Raw genomic sequence first — 15,841 nt, forward strand, 5'->3', positions numbered from 1 at the left:
AGGGACAAGTCTGTGCCCCAGCTCACTGAGTATTTTTATACTTGCTACCATGTAGCCTCCCTTGAACTCCTGCATTTCTCACCTGTAGCAAATTCACTGCCTTCCCCTGGACATCCTAATGCTGAAACCTGGTGGCAGCTGACCTTCAAATCCTTTGTTTTTACGCAGGCGCCCGCCTCCTCGTCCAGACGAGAAACCAGTAGCCAGTGTACGTCCGGTACAATCCACTCCCATTCCCATGATGCCTCGGCAGGTGCCCCTGGGCCCCGGCTCCTCACTGGCCGGTCCCAGCTCAGGAGTCAACTTCCCTGTCAACTACCTCCAGAAGGCCGGGGTCTTCGTACAGAAGATAGTCACCACCACAGGTATGGTGTGCTGAGAGAGAGAAACTGTTCCATTTCTGTTGTTCTGCTCTGTGCTCATTAGTCAAGAGATGTTATGTTGTTTTTATAACCCAGATATCGTGATTCCTGGAACCAACAGCAGCTCAGATGTCCAGGCACGAATAAGTGCTGGAGAGAGCATCCACGTGATCCGGGGCACCAAAGGTAAACGGGGATCTGTCCATGGATCTTACTAATACATCATATATATATATATACACATATACATCTACTTTGTCTCCTGCACTAGCTGCAAACCAACTTAACCTGAGTAGCCCAGTTGTGTCAGGCCCTGATGATGAATTTGTCTCTATTCCTGGCATGTGGCATGTGTCTCAGAGTCAGTTGGGTCTTGGTGTCAGGAGATCACTGAGCCAATTTATCCTGAGCACATCTGTTTTCCTCCCGCTGACAGGAACCTACATCAGAACAAGTGACGGGAGAATCTTTGCCATCCGAGCAGCAGGGAAGGCAAAGCCAGGAGAGGAAAACGCGACGGCCCCCCGAGGTAGTCTAGATCTCTAGATTACATGTGCTTTTCCCTCCATGGGACTTTTATATTTTTGTGTGGTACCACCTTTTGTCTGATTCTTTATCTGTCATTGCCATAATATAATACAGGATGACAGGAAATTTCAGACTTTGTTCAGCTAAAAGGACCCTCACTTAACTTTCTATTTGACTTCTGTGCATTACCAATGTGCACCAATTTCCTGCCTTCCCTCAGACACCCAGAGGTCATCTGAGGCTGTCCCCAGCAATGGCAGCAATGGTTGTGTATCTCCTGACCGCAAGCGCATGACGCCCGATGGTCTACCACGGCCCCTCTCCCCAGACAGCCCCGAGATCCTCAACGAGCTGCAGCGATATGCCACGGTATCGACAGGGGATGCAGGGGCAAGCAAATCTGCAGAGCCAGCAGTAGCAGGCCAGGAGAGGACACAAGATGGCATCAGTAGCAGTGCCATGGGTGGTGGAGTACACACCCAGGGTGACTCCATCTCCTCTTCACAGTCTGGTGCCAATGCTGTTGGGGCCCTGGACCTGCGGGGCACTAAGCGCAAGTCATCACCACCACCAGGTGAGGAGCGCATCCACAAACAGCCCTCGAGCAAACGAACATCTGTGTCACTACCACTGCAGAACTTCCCGCTGGCCAGCACCTATGGACTCCCACCCATGGGTCTCAACCCTGCACTTCTCGGCTCCATGGGGCATGCCATGTTTATGGGCACTAGCTCCCCGTACTTCCAGTCACACAGCCAGCTGGGTGACCCTCGCCTGATGTTTCCCATGACCCCTGACCCCTTTGGCTTAAGCGGCACCAGTTTGCCCAGTTCATCCTCGTCGGTGTCATCATCATGCACCGCCACCACTGGTTCCACCGCTAACTCTGCCTCCACTGGCTCCGTGTCCAGCTCCCTGCCCCACTTTATGTTGAACCCTGGTGTGCTCCCACCTGGCTTCCCCCTGGCCTATGGCCAGTCACTGATGCCCGAGCCCAGAATGTATGGTAGCCCGCTGCTCCCAGGGGGGCTGCCAGCCAACCCTGGCACCATGGGTTCTGGCTTCCTTTCGCACTTCCCCTCCTCTGGCCTCCTGTCAGCTGGACTGAGACAGCAGGACACACACACTGTCTCAGAGAATGGTGGCAGCAGTTCAGATGATGATGTCATTGAAGTGATGGAACAATGAACTCAGAAGGAAACCATTTTGGTGGGGGATGGCAGTAGGGCTGAGATCAAGAGTGGGTAAAGGAGGAAGGAAAGAAGTCATGATTAATTTGCCTTGAAATCAAGATTCCTCTACACAGAAACCCATTCAATCTCCATAGCTCTGTTCCCTTGACCACTTTCTCCTGAGAGAAATCTGATGTAGAAACTGGACAATATAACAAATCCTTATGCTGAAATCTTATTTAAAGGAAAAGAAGCTGAAGAGAAGCTGAGCATGAGAGAAATGATGGGTGGGGAGGAGTGAAGGGGTGTTTGGATGTGGGCTTCCAGCCGCTGTTCCACACTGGACCCAGGGCTCTGACCTGCAGTGACTCCCATGTGCCTCTAGGGGCGTTGTTTGCCAAGACATGTCTGGCAGATCAGTGTAGTTGTCTTCTTGGACTGTTTGCATTTCTCTGGCAGGTTTTAGACTAGTTCATTTGCTGGTTTGTTAGATCTAGTAAGTAGTAAACCTGTTGCAATTTGGGAAAAATATCAGTGAATCTGATACATTTTGAATATAATTATTTCTATTTTTATTTCATAAATGGTGGTTATATTCAAAGTTACTAAGATGGTTGTTTAAAAAAAAATTATCTGGCCCTTAAATGCAGACGAGCCGGAGAAGTTTTCATTTCTAGAGAGTGGCTGGAGAAGGGGACAACAAGAGGAACTATGGGGTTTAAAAGCTGTGCACTCTGTTGCTAGAAAGTATTTCTGGAAAAAGTAAAACCTTAACTCAAAGAATGTATTTTCATTTCAGCCTTTAATGACAAACCATTGTGGGAGGTTTGAGGTCCAGGCATTATATTTGGGAAGGTTGTATTTTTCTTTATTATCTCTCCTGTTCTTGAAATGGGCTACTAGCATGTTACAGTGGAAAAGATTGAAAACCACATAGCAGGTTATAGCCCAAGACACCTCAAAGGACAGTGGGTCCAGTTGCCTTGCTTCCACCTCAGAGAATGTCCAGCATTGAACATGCAGAACTCAGAGATAGAGGTCAGCTACGGCTGTTTCAAACCGGACTGTAGCCCAACTGTCTTATGTAAACATGCTGCATCTTAGCAAGTTGCAGAAAGTCCATCGCCAAAGCTGGCATGATAGTGGGCTAGTAGCTATGCTTTCATGCTGTTTCAACCTGTTGTTCTGTTAATGAGCTTCTGAAACAATATCTTGTCTGTCACTTGCCCACATGTATCCCCCTTCTCTCCCTGGGGCTGTAACTAAGTCCATAATTCACCAAAATTTTAAAAAATCCTGGAATGAGAACCAGGCTTAAGACCTGTTTTGAAGTGCACAAAAAATCTTAATGATATGAAATCTAGCATGTGCCAAATCTGGATGGCTGGAATGGTCGTTATTTCTGGCACCCTACTTGACACGAGAATTGATTTATGAGAAGGACCTGAAGCAGGTCTTTATTTGGAGGGTCATACCTTAGCTTCTCCTTCTCACTTTGGTGACACAAGGAAAGGGCATGGGTTTTGCAGCAAACCCCTCATACTCTTTACACCAAATATATACAGTCATACTCGCAAAAGGGTGTATGAGGATAACAGTACACTACCAGCTACTACACCATTGACTTTTTTTTTTTTTTTAACACACTGATCTTTGGCATAACAGCAGGAGAGGAAGACAAAAGAAGTAAAGCTATGTTTTAGAAGTAAACCTAGACCTACTATGTAGGAGAGTGTTGTGTTGTCCACCTCTTGGTTCCCACAAAGAGGAGCCAGGCCTACAATGTTGCCCTTGGATTTGACCTCTGCTTCTCACTACTGCTTCACTGAGGAGGCTGCCATTGTTTGTGACTTTAAGTCAAGCAGGGCATATGCACACATGTGGAGTAGCTTTTTTGTTAGTTTTTAAGGCTGTTTACATTCTCCTCCATTCAGACTATTCACAGATAATTATGCTTCCTTGTGTTTTTCGTATGTTCATGTACATGTTAAGTTGCATTGAAAGAAAGGTGGAATGTTTGAAGCCATTTTAGCAGATCCCAGATGTACATGGGAGCCATCCCACTGTGTGTTCAAAATTCCACCCAGAGAAAACACATTTTGAGGTGGAGGTCAGAACCCATTAGGTTAGCTCAACCAGGTCAACCAAACCCATCCCGTGGTCCTTCTCTGCAGAGACTGTATTAATATTTTAACAATGCTTTCATAAGTTTTTTTTTCTATTCTTTTATACCATACTTAAAATATTAGTTTACATTTTTTGTTTTCTCTTTCAATGTATAAAATTTCCAAATTAATTTATTTATGATGGTACATATTTATTAATTTGTATTTTTTATTTTATTTTTGTATCTTGAGAAATGGGTAACTGACCAAAGTGTGCGTGAGACCCACTTTCTGTGGCCAACTGGCCAAGGCTCTCCCTCGCAACAGTAAATCATCTACAGATACCATTGTGTTTATTCTCTGCTTTAAGGAGAGTGAATAGCAGTAAGCTCCCTGTGTGTTAAATGGTTCCCACTGATTTGTCTGGCGAACTTTTCTTTTCCATTTTTCATAACTGGCTACTTGAACATAAGTATTAGTTTGTCAGTGAAGTTAGGGACCAACTGGTTTTTGTTGTTCCATAACAGGTGAACTACTGCTGTCCAGTTGTGCTAAGCAGGGAGCTGAAGTAACAGCCGAACCTGTAGAGATATTGGTATCAGACAGCTTTCAACTATTTCAGCTTTTGTTTTTTTTTTATTATTATTATTATTTTAAGTTTATAAATGGAAATAAAATATTTGAATGGCATTCCAAGCTCATTTGCTCTAAAGGATGTTGGCCTTAGTTTAAGTAATGACTTGCTGTCACAGGGATCTTTAGAGTAGATTTTCTGGGTAACAAGGAACTTGTTTTATTGGTTCATCTGAATGATCTAAATAAAATTTCAGTCAACCTGCTTTAAAATGCATTCAAGACTATACACCCTTTTTAGTTTTTTTTTTTTTTTTTTATAGAAGTATTGGCAAATTTTCAGTATTTTCCAGTAAACAGAAAGTTTCAAATCGTAACGGTAAGTTGGTTTAACAGTCGATGAAAGCCCTTTAATAAAGCATCAGTCTAAGGAAATTGTTAGAGGCATTAATGGAAGCAAAAATTCTGTGGGTTATTAGTAATTAATTTGGTCTGAGAGTAAAGATCATGCTGGCTTTCAAAATGGGACAGAAAAAGTGTAAGCAGCCCTTATTCGACAAATGACAATTTCTGAAATGCACAGACTGTAATTCAGATGTTGTTCTCACGGTGGCCTACAGCACAATGTGCCTACACTTATACAGTACCCTAACGCTAAGGGGTAGATTCATGTAGCGATTTTTATGACCGTGTAAACGCATAATAGTAAGTCAATCCAGCCACTTAGTGACCTGAATTGCTGTTGTGAAACTCCTGTGAATTTTCTGAGTATCTCGAAAAATTGTCCTGTCACATCAGGAAATTTCCCGTTTCCTAGCTCTGACTTATCGTTGAATCTCTATGGCTTAAGTTCTTGTTGACTTTGCTTTGTTTTGTCATTTACAGAACATAAGTGTGTGTGAAAAGGTGTATTTAAAGATCATCTTCAAAGTGCTTTTGATTTAATAGGAATTCCTCATATCCCATATGGAGCCTAATGGTGACTTTCACCAACTTCACACTGGCATTTGCCAAAGACACCTGTTGCTGACACCACCACTATCATTGAAGATAGAAGACCATACTCAACCCCTTCCCTGTAATTCTGAAAATGCATTTTCCTTTGTTATGAGATTGATTATTGAAGCTGAAACATTTTTGTTACTTTAGGCAAGAGTAAATTTAGGCAAACAAAACTAAACCAAATGTAACTAAGTTCTGATTAATGATGGGATCTGAGGTTTTTGTACAAATTCTTGGCTCTTAAAATATGTGTAATTTGGATGTGTTCTGTTACAAACCACCTGAAATTAGTAATGACCATAAACAAATGTATTTGTTTAGCAGCGTGTTCGTATGCAGTTACCTTTTTTTTGCTCAGTGTCACAGAAATTAGGCAAAAACTTTGGAAATGGCTTGGAGACCATGCAGATCGAGAGGATTTGTCTTAATCCCCCCCTTTTTGAAACTGTGGAATTTTTTTTGTTACCTACATTATCGATCAGATTATTACTTCTAGAAGCCTTAGATTTAATCATTAGCTATGCAAAAGTTGTGTTCAGTTATATTTCAAGAAAAGTGCTTTTTTTGGAACTTATAGTATTACCACACTGAAAACTGAAAAGAGGAATGAAAATCTGAGAAGTGGACCCAACATTTGTATATGTGTACAAGAGGTTATTTGGTGTCTGTTTGCCAATACTGTGCGTCTTCTCCAAAGAACACTGGGAGAGATGGCGAGTACTCCTTTGATTCTGATCTGTACTGCGGTGTTTTTGCTGTGTGTTCTGTATTGTAAAATTAAACCAAAAGGGAGGTGTGCTGGGACTTGACATGAGAATTCTGCATTTGAGTTCTGACTTTGGATTTCTTGGTTCTGGTTGCAGCATCAAAGTGAAATGCATCTTAGTCTAAGGTTCCAAAAATTAAAGGGTTTGTTTTTAAAAAAAAAAAAAAAAAAAAAAAAACCCCTTGCCCTTCCACCCATAAATATATGTTCTCTTTAGCTTATTTTAATTCACAGCTGTGGGCAGAGGGAAGAGTAGTGTAAATTTAATATTCCAATCTGATGACATGGTCAACTTTTTTAAAGAGATTCATTCCAATCATTTGTGACACCTAGAAGATCTGGTTGTTAGAAATGTATCCAGTGTGCACTGCTTGCAGTCCTTTTAAGAGCCTCTTGTCTGTACAGCTGCCTGGATCCCCAAACACCTCCTTTTGGTTTGAGTAAAACTGCTAAATGTCTTCTGTATTCATTACTACGTGCAGTAGGTGAGCTGATGACATGGCAAAGCAGCTGTTCATGTAAGCTGCACACAACGTTGGCGTGAGCATGCCCAAACAATAGCTTGCACCCGAATGGAGGACATCCTCTTTGACTGTAAATTTTTAGTCACACTGCTGGTCTTCCCAGTCTGCTGGAATGCTTTGGGCATGCTCCTTTGGTAATTTGTTTTTCCAGGATTATTTTTTTATTGTTTAATAAAGGAAATAAATGTCGACTTTCTTTTTTTCTTATTTCAAGTAGCACTTCTGCTGTTCAACTTTTTTACATTAAATATGTATTGTCAATTTGTGTGTTTTTAATTTGGCTAGTCATGGAAAAATAAATGTGTATGCAATTAATGCTAACTGGTTTGTCTGCTACAGCATGGACTTGAATTATTTACAGTTCACAACCGACAACTTTCATAATGTATTTTTTCAGATTGCTGAGGAACAGATATCACTGTGAGGTTTACTTTATGGGATGTTCCAGTCCTATGTTTGTTGATCTGCCTGTAGGTTAGCTGCACTCTGGAGAACTGTAGAAATTTATGAAGGACACTTAGTCATTAAGCAAATACTTGTTATACCATTTAGTTTACACTGCATTCCAAATAGATATATCTAATAGCAACCTGTAAAATTCTGCAAAATAGTATTTCTATTAAACATGACTTGAACCTTGTGGGTAAATCTGCTTCATTCAAGAAGTCAAACTTGGGATAGGATAGGGTGAATATATCTCTCTCTCACACACACACACACACACACACACACACACACACACTTTCAGAGCCGCTTGTCCCATACGGGGTCGCGGGGAACCAGAGCCTACCCGGCAACACAGGGTGTAAGGCCAGAGGGGGAGGGGACACACCCAGGACGGGACACCAGTCCATCGCAAGGCACCCCAAGCGGGACTCGAACCCCAGACCCACCAGAAAGCAGGACCGTGGTCCAACACACTGCGCCACCGCAGCCCCCTGTGAATATATCAACTGAGATTAATTAATTGTTACCTGATTTGTCATCCTGTTTCAGTATGATGTTGCTGGAGTGATCCTCAACTTTAAAATTCCCTCACCAAAAGTATGTAGATTCCTGATGCTGCATGAACAAATTCCACTCAACTTTGGCAGATAATTTTGATCTGGGACAGTTTGTGCAAGAGACGGGTCTTTTTATAAAATAGTTAAGACATAAGTTTTAAAGAAGAAGAATCTAAGCCTGATGCAAATTATTTATATGAACAATTAACCCCTGCACAATTCATAAAGAATTTTCATTCAGGAATCATAACTAAGCATCAAAAGCCAAACACAGTGAAATGCTTAAATACACAGGATTTATTTGAAGTCAAAAGACATCACATACCAGTTTTTTCTTCTAATAACTTTTCAGCCAAAACTAAAAATGTAAATCTTTGTACAGGCAGTCCCCAGAATACGAACGAGTTCCGTTCCTAAATCTGTCTTTAAATGGGATTTGTACGTAAGTCGAAACAGGTACAATTTGTATCTAACGCCAGTCAAATGTTTGTTGTAACATATAGCATACCTTTCTGTGCATAAAAAACATTAAAGACAGTAAAAAACATCTTTACATTATTACTGTATTGTTATAGTAATGATAAATGTAATTACAATATTTGTAATAGAAAATACTGTTACTACGGTATTTATAATAGAGAAAAAGCAGGAGGAGCAAATGTGCGTGTAGGTATACAACACATTAAAGAAACGTAATGTTCGCTTTTCCAACGTTCGTTGGCATTTCACCTTTTTCCAATCACTTTATTTCTACTTTAGCTTCAGTCGTGATCGTTTTTTCCTGGGTGCATCACCATCACTTGCTTCACATTTACTCTTGGGTGCCATGATGGTTAGGAGGGTGAACCAAAAAAAAAAAGCCAAATGTAGAGTAGACTTAACAGAGCCGGGGTGTGTGTCCTCCTGAGCAGACAGGAGACTGAGGTAGGTGTGTGTGGACCCAATTGCGGGATCTTTATTGTCGGTACACAAGAGAGCAGGCATGGGTCAGTCGATGCCCAAAGTCAAACATAGGTCTCTTGGGAAGAATGAATCTGATGTCCTAGTAGTGGGGGGGCGCGGTGGTGCAGTGGGTTGGACCGGGTCTTGGTCTCCGGTGGGTCTGGGGTTCGAGTCCCGCTTGGGGTGCCTTGTGGCGGACTGGCGTCCCGTCCTGGGTATGTCCCGTCCCCCTCCGGCCCTACGCCCTGTGTTGCCAGGTAGGCTCTGGTTCCCCGCGACCCTGTATGGGACAAGCAGTTCTGAAAATGTGTGTGTGTGTCCTAGTAGTAGTTGAGGAAGCGATGTAAGTGTCCGGATCCGTGGAGGGCGGGAACGAGGGACTGGAAGGCCGGGTAGGTTGTCCAGGACCTGGGTTCGTGAGAGAGTGCTGGAGAACCAAGTTCCTTCTCAAATTAGATTCTGCAACATTGGTGTGCAGGTGTGGCTTCTTTATAACCGCTGCTCTGATTTTGGAAAGGTGCAGACGTTCGGGGTGAGGTTGTGGGCGTGACACGTGTTCATTCTACTTCGGGCTCACGTGCCCCGTCCAGGAGCCGACAAAATGCCGTAGGTGCACAATGTTTTGATGTGCGTCGCAAAGTAGCACCCATTTGTCATTACAAATCATTGTACTTAACTCACACACACACACACACACACACACACATTTTCTGAACCGCTTGTCCCCTACGGGGTCGCGGGGAACCGGAGCCAACCCGGTAACACAGGGCGTAAGGCCAGAGGGGGAGGGGACACACCCAGGACAGGACACCAGTCCGTCGCAAGACACCCCAAGCGGGACTCGAACCCCAGACCCACTGGAGAGCAGGACCCGGTCTAACCCACTGCACCACCACACCCCCCTATTGTACTTAACTCGAATTTTGAATATAGTAGGCTTTACGGGGGGTTTACGTAAGTCAGACGTTCGTAACCCGGGGACTGCCTGTAGACTGAATTGTCTTTTTAGTACATATGAAAACATCAGATTCACTGACACTATACATCTGTACCTTTGATTTGCGTAATATGTGTGTGTGACTTTTGTAATATTTTATGCTAATAGCCGACCTTGTATGGGACAAGCGGTTCAGAATAGCTATGAAAACCCATGTCTAAAGGTTTTTCCTTAAATAAACTTCATTTCCCATGATTCCTTTGGGTTTTACTTTGCGTCGCGGCCGCGTGTGAAGTCATCTCCGCCTCAGGAAAACGTCGAGACTGCACACGTACGTACACGTAATGTTGGGAGTGCCCCGGAGTTGGTAGGGCACGGAGTAACACCTGGAATAATCCTAAATCGGAATAAAGTTGCTGAGCGGCGGCCTAGGAACCCAGCCGAGCGCTCCGTGGGTTGGACGTTTCGACGAAGAATCTACTGTCACCTAACTGTGTTCCTTTCGGCCTTCGCTTCGAAGAGACTGGAGTCCTCGGGTTTGACCAGCGCAGCGCCCCCGGTGTCGCTGAGGAGCGGGGGAGCAGGCAAGGAGACGGGGCGTCTGGCTAACTGACACCGAGACACGACGACTGAGTTCCCGCAGCGGCCATCGACGATTGCACCTCCGCGTCTCGCAGTTTCATGGACTCGCTTGTCCAGCTTCATCAGTTATTACGATATTTTTTTACCTCAATGTATGGAGGTACCAAACCAAAGTTTCTCTCTCGGCGGATCATCATGTTGCCGCTGAGCTAACTGGTTAACTCTTCATGACTGGCTGGAATGTAGCTAGCTTAGCATAGCTTAGCATATAGCTTAGCATCGTTAGCGCCACCACAGACAGACGGCAGGTTTGTTTGTCGGTTTTCTGAGGGACTCCTCGGCCCACGCAGGAGACTTTGGGTCACCCACGACTGAAGGGAAGATCCGGCTGCAGTTATGTGTTACCAGTAAACACGGTAGCGACCGATCATGTCGAATTATTTGTTGGCTTACTTCTTATTTATAGTTCTGTTTACCATGGCAGATAGCTAGTTAGCTAGCCTTCGTGTCTTCTGTGTGAAATGTACAGAGTCCTCAGTTTGTCTTCGCTTAGTTTGTGCTCTCTATATTTACTTGTCAGGCTTGTTTGTGTTAAAGGTCTTGGCCACGTCACCTCCCACTTTTTATCACTGATGAACTTGACACAAGGATTCACATTTGCTGAATTACTAAGAATTTAATTCAGCAGGCCTGGTTTTATCAGCACCGGCTAAAGAGCCTTAAAGGGCAAAGTTTGCCTGAGTGACGTCGCTCTGGTCCAGCTGTCTGGATCCCAAAAAAATACTGATTGGGGCAAGACGGGGCATCCAGGAACACAGTCCATAACCCCTCACCAGCCAAGATGAACCGGTACCTGCCTGTCGCCCGGCAGCATTTCTTTGCTGCGTTTGCCAGCACCAGTGTGGTGGTGAAGTCCATCAGTGCCACGGTCATACTGCTCTACCTTCTCTCCTGGGTCGTGGACACTGTGTACGTCCTGGGGGTCACACCCGGTTACCTCTTCCCTCCTAATTTTTGGATATGGACCCTGGTGACCCACTCGGTCGTAGAGCAGCACCTGTGGGACATGGCAGTCAGCCTGGGCACGGTGATTGCTGCAGGCCGCCTTCTGGAGCCCCTGTGGGGAGCGCTGGAGCTGCTCATCTTTTTTGCTGTGGTGAACGTCTCTGTGGGTGTCTTGTCAGGCTTTTCTTACCTGCTCACTTATGTGGCTAGCTTTAACCTGGACTACCTGTTTGCAGTCCACATCCATGGGATGCTGGGCTTTCTAGGTGGTGTGCTGGTGGCCCTCAAGCAGACCATGGGGGACTTAACAGTGCTGCGGGTGCCGCAGGTGAGGCTGAAGGTTGCCCCCATGCTGGTTCTTCTGACGCTTGCCGTGTTACGTCTCACCACTTTGCTGGAGACCACTGCTCCGCTGGCCTCCTATGGATACGGTCTGCTGTCAGGTTGGGTTTACCTGCGCTTCTATCAGAAGCACAGCCGTGGACGGGGGGACATGTCGGACCACTTTGCCTTTGCCTCCTTCTTCCCGGAGATCCTGCAGCCTGTTGTGGGCCTAGTGGCAGGCCTTGTACATGGTCTCCTGGTCAAGATCAGAGTGTGCCGTAAGATGGTGAAGCGCTATGATGTGGGGGCTCCTTCCTCCATCACCATCAGCCTGCCGGGCACCGATCCCCAGGATGCAGAGAGGAGAAGGTAGGTGTCCCGCAGAAGGTGCACTGCGCCCAAAGTTGTCAGTTTAACAGGTACAAAACTACAACCTCTGGGTGTATATATCACAAGAATATTAAATACAAATGGAATAAATCAGCAGAACGTTGCAATTTTTTAAGCCTTTGTACTTTTTTTTTTTTTTTTTTGGATCACTCCTTGGAATATTGCTCCTTAAGCATTCATAAAGTTCATATTCTGATTAAGCTTGTAGGTTGCATAGTTGTTGAAGACATCAACCAAATCCCAGGAAGGGTCGTGGGGATTATCATTATTATACTTTATTTAGCTGATGCCTTTGGAAGCAACTACCAGTGTAGTGCTTACAGGGTTACAGTGTAAAAATCATAAAATGACAATACAGCATGAAATATGTTTTTGTAGCAATACAAGATCAATGTGGGCTTAAACAATTATAAGGATCACTGACAAAATCAGATGACACAAAAACTGTGGCTAAGAGCATGGTAAGACATGATAGAAGATACTTTCAGTATGACAAGCAAATAGTTGGGTGCAGTTTATCAGGCATTAATATAATGATTTACTAACCTAGAGCAAGATATCACTCTGTATGTAATGGGTAAAAGTGCTTTGTGTAGCGATGTCACGTAAATAACACGATGATTATGGTAAATGGCACTTTCCCGTAAAGTTAAATGCACTACAGCGTGACAACACATTGTCTAGGGTAGTTTTAAATTGACACTGCACTGGGATTGTGCTAGCTGATGGCACAATACTACATTGTGTAGTGATATAGCAACTGGACCTGTTACCAGGAGGTGGCCAGTTCAGGATTACCAACATTATATTAACACTTTAGAAACACTGCTGTATTCCTCTGTGACTCTTTGGTCCCTTAAGGCTGCCAGCATTTGCCTTGAGAAAGTTTTCACTCAGGATATGTGAAAACTGTAATGCCTGTTGCTAAAGTAAATTATCAGTAACGATCTTGCCGTGTTCATCTTAGTTTAACAGCCACTTTCAACACAAAATGTTTATGAAACACAAGGAAAATGCCATCACTGCCTCTGAAAGGAGATCTGCCTGCTCTCTTCCACAGACAGCTAGCCCTGAAGGCCCTGAACGAGCGCTTGAAGAGAGTGGAGGACCAGTCCGCCTGGCCCAACATGGAGGATGAGGAGGAAGATGAGGAGATTGTGGTCCGAGCAGACACCTCGCTGCCGTCAGAGAGGGAGGCATCATCAACCCCAGGGGGTGCTGGTGCATCCCAGAGCCCCGTGGTACAGGAGTCCAGCATCATCAGCTTTGAAGACGCCCCTGCCAAGTCCTAACGGTCACCACGGGGTCAATACATCCCAGCCTTTGTTGCATCCCAATCACTAAAGGAGCGTGAGCTTCCAGGAGCAGGCCGGGCAGGACTGGAAGTGCAGCAGGAGCTTTGCTGTATAAACACATGTACGCAAGTTCACTCTCAAACAGTCGCATTTTCCCAGGCTGCCTGGCGGGAGAAGGATCCCTGGCACAGACTATTTTTGACCATAAAGCGACTTGCAAGCAGCACACATTTTTTTTCCCTTTTACTTTAGTCTGTGGGGATACAGGTTGGGTACAGAGGCAGCACAATGATCATCTTGTTTTTGTAAGTCAGTAATTAGCTAATTGGTTAGCGGCAAGCTTCTCGGTCTTTCCGAAAGCAGGTGGCTGAGTTTGTTTCCCAGTGGACAGTGGCTCTGTGGCTCGGCTTGCTCCGGGGTTCCATTGCCGAAGTCCATCGTATGCTTCCTGTCTCTGTGCTAAAGTAAGCTTCGGCTGAAAGCGCCACAGTGTCAGTCTTGTAGGTTAACCTTGTTTCACAGGTGGTCCAGCATGGTGGTGTCTGGTGGTGTTTCCCCCCCCCCCCCATAGGAACACATCTAAACGTACCATATGTACTCCCGTTTTCCTTTTTCTTCAATTATAATTCTGTTTGTATTTCAGTAAATTTCTGAAGCTGTGAATTATGATTTAACCTTAATTCTGACATCCCAGATCCTTGTTCTTTTTGATCTGTTCTCCTAAAAATTATTTTAAATTATTTTCCAAATTTTAGTGATATTAAAGGGGGCATGGCCACCTTTGCTTTCTTCAGATTTCACTTTTCTCAGAGTGTATTGAGATTTACCTTGATGTTTATACTCATTGTGTTCTTTAAGGGTTAGAATGTCTATTCCAAACTGCCCTGAGTAGTACAAGTGATTAAACTACAGACAATATATACAGCATACATTTTCTTTTCCATTACCAACTGTTTAAGTGCTCTCATTTCCTGACAAGTGTGGGAACTGATTTGGTCCAGTCCTTCAGCACCTTTATAAACTTTTTGGATAAACTATGACTAAAAGCACTCAACTCTGTATAATGTACTCCCATGGATTGTAGAAATCTAATGTACAGAGTGTTGCAACTGGACACCCAAAATGGTAAAATTATGCCATTTTTGTGTGTAAATATGGCACTGCTGTGCAGCGGAAGATGTTCTTTCTTGAATTGGATTCTCATCACTTGTGAAACTTTCACAGTAGAGAGAAAGCCAGATGCTGTTGTTGGAATAGGTTTCTTTTTCTGTCCCTTTGTCAACAGAATAAAGGACCTTCTAAGTAGGAGTAGAGCTCTTGTCTGTTTCTTGGGCATTGGACCAGTGGGTAAAATGTAAAGAATTACATAACATTGCAGGACACAATTCCTTCTATACTAAATTAGATTCCATCACTTTGTATACAAACAGCACTACTGACCAATGTAATGGTATGTTTGGTACATACGCCTATATGACATATTCATTCAAGTGACTAACACTGGTCAACACTTTAGTGCTATTTTTGGTACTTTATGGAATTCTATATATGTAAAAGATGAATTTTGCTGTCTACATACAAGCATGTAAAATAGTGAAATTGCAGTGATCAGCCACCAGATGTCGGTGATGCATCACCGCAAACTAACTACCGTTTTTGCCATAAATCGCTGAAATAAGGAATATGTGGATTTAAACAAAAGCTCCCCATTATAGCTTTAGTAAAGTCAATGACTAATTTCTATAAAAACATATGTTCACTACCTTTTTCAAAAAAATGTATCCATTCATACTTTGAGTATTTTAGGGTACTTTTTGTAATTGAACTACAGTGGGACTCAAACCAGCAACTGTGTCCTCGATCACTCCACTAACTGCTGTGTTCACGGAAATGTGTGCGTTAGTGTGGCTGCAGGTAAGCGGTGGATCATTGCAGCTGCTGCACTAGGCACGCTGTCCGAGCCCCTTCGAGAAATTTTGTCCAAGTCCTTACCACACTTACACATTGAACATATTCCAATAGTTCCAGTGTGCTGTACCATGACAACTTTTCCACAGTCAGCACTGCAGTGTCACAAGAAGTGAAAAAATGTGATAAAACAAAGTTTACTCATCCAGAACATCTGTGCAACATCTCTACTTCAAATTGTGAGCAACTTCCCTCCAGTGATCATTTAAATGCATTTCTTCTGGTAGGTAATTTCAGATCGGGGAGGAAGTTTAACACGTCAGACAGAGAAGACGGCTGCAACAGGAAACCGTTTCCCTGCCCTTGCTGAGTGCTGCTTGTCTTCAGACTGCAAACACCACTTTTCACCAGGGCAACACGTA

The 15,841-nt window shown here is 43.9% G+C and overlaps 2 protein-coding genes across 4 annotated transcripts in view; both read left to right on the forward strand.

Annotated features, from left to right (window-relative positions):
* Positions 1-3,696, forward strand: part of rad54l2 (RAD54 like 2) — a 53,198-nt gene extending 49,502 nt beyond the window's left edge. For all 3 annotated transcript variants that reach the window (XM_018737776.2, XM_018737777.2, XM_018737778.2), the window contains 4 exons: positions 169-365; positions 459-548; positions 799-891; positions 1,111-3,696. In XM_018737776.2, coding sequence (XP_018593292.1) covers positions 169-365; positions 459-548; positions 799-891; positions 1,111-2,078 — 1,348 coding nt within the window. In that variant the 3' untranslated portion in view covers positions 2,079-3,696. The remainder of the gene's footprint in view (positions 1-168; positions 366-458; positions 549-798; positions 892-1,110) is intronic.
* A 6,507-nt stretch (positions 3,697-10,203) lies between these two features.
* Positions 10,204-14,816, forward strand: tmem115 (transmembrane protein 115). The gene is made up of 2 exons (XM_018737612.2): positions 10,204-12,195; positions 13,277-14,816. The coding sequence occupies exons 1-2, from the start codon at positions 11,339-11,341 to the stop codon at positions 13,506-13,508; spliced, it is 1,089 nt and encodes a 362-aa protein (XP_018593128.1). The 5' UTR covers positions 10,204-11,338; the 3' UTR covers positions 13,509-14,816.
* Positions 14,817-15,841: the final 1,025 nt, after the last annotated feature.

This window comes from Scleropages formosus, chromosome 2 (assembly GCF_900964775.1).
Source record: "Scleropages formosus chromosome 2, fSclFor1.1, whole genome shotgun sequence".
Lineage (NCBI taxonomy): Eukaryota > Metazoa > Chordata > Actinopteri > Osteoglossiformes > Osteoglossidae > Scleropages > Scleropages formosus.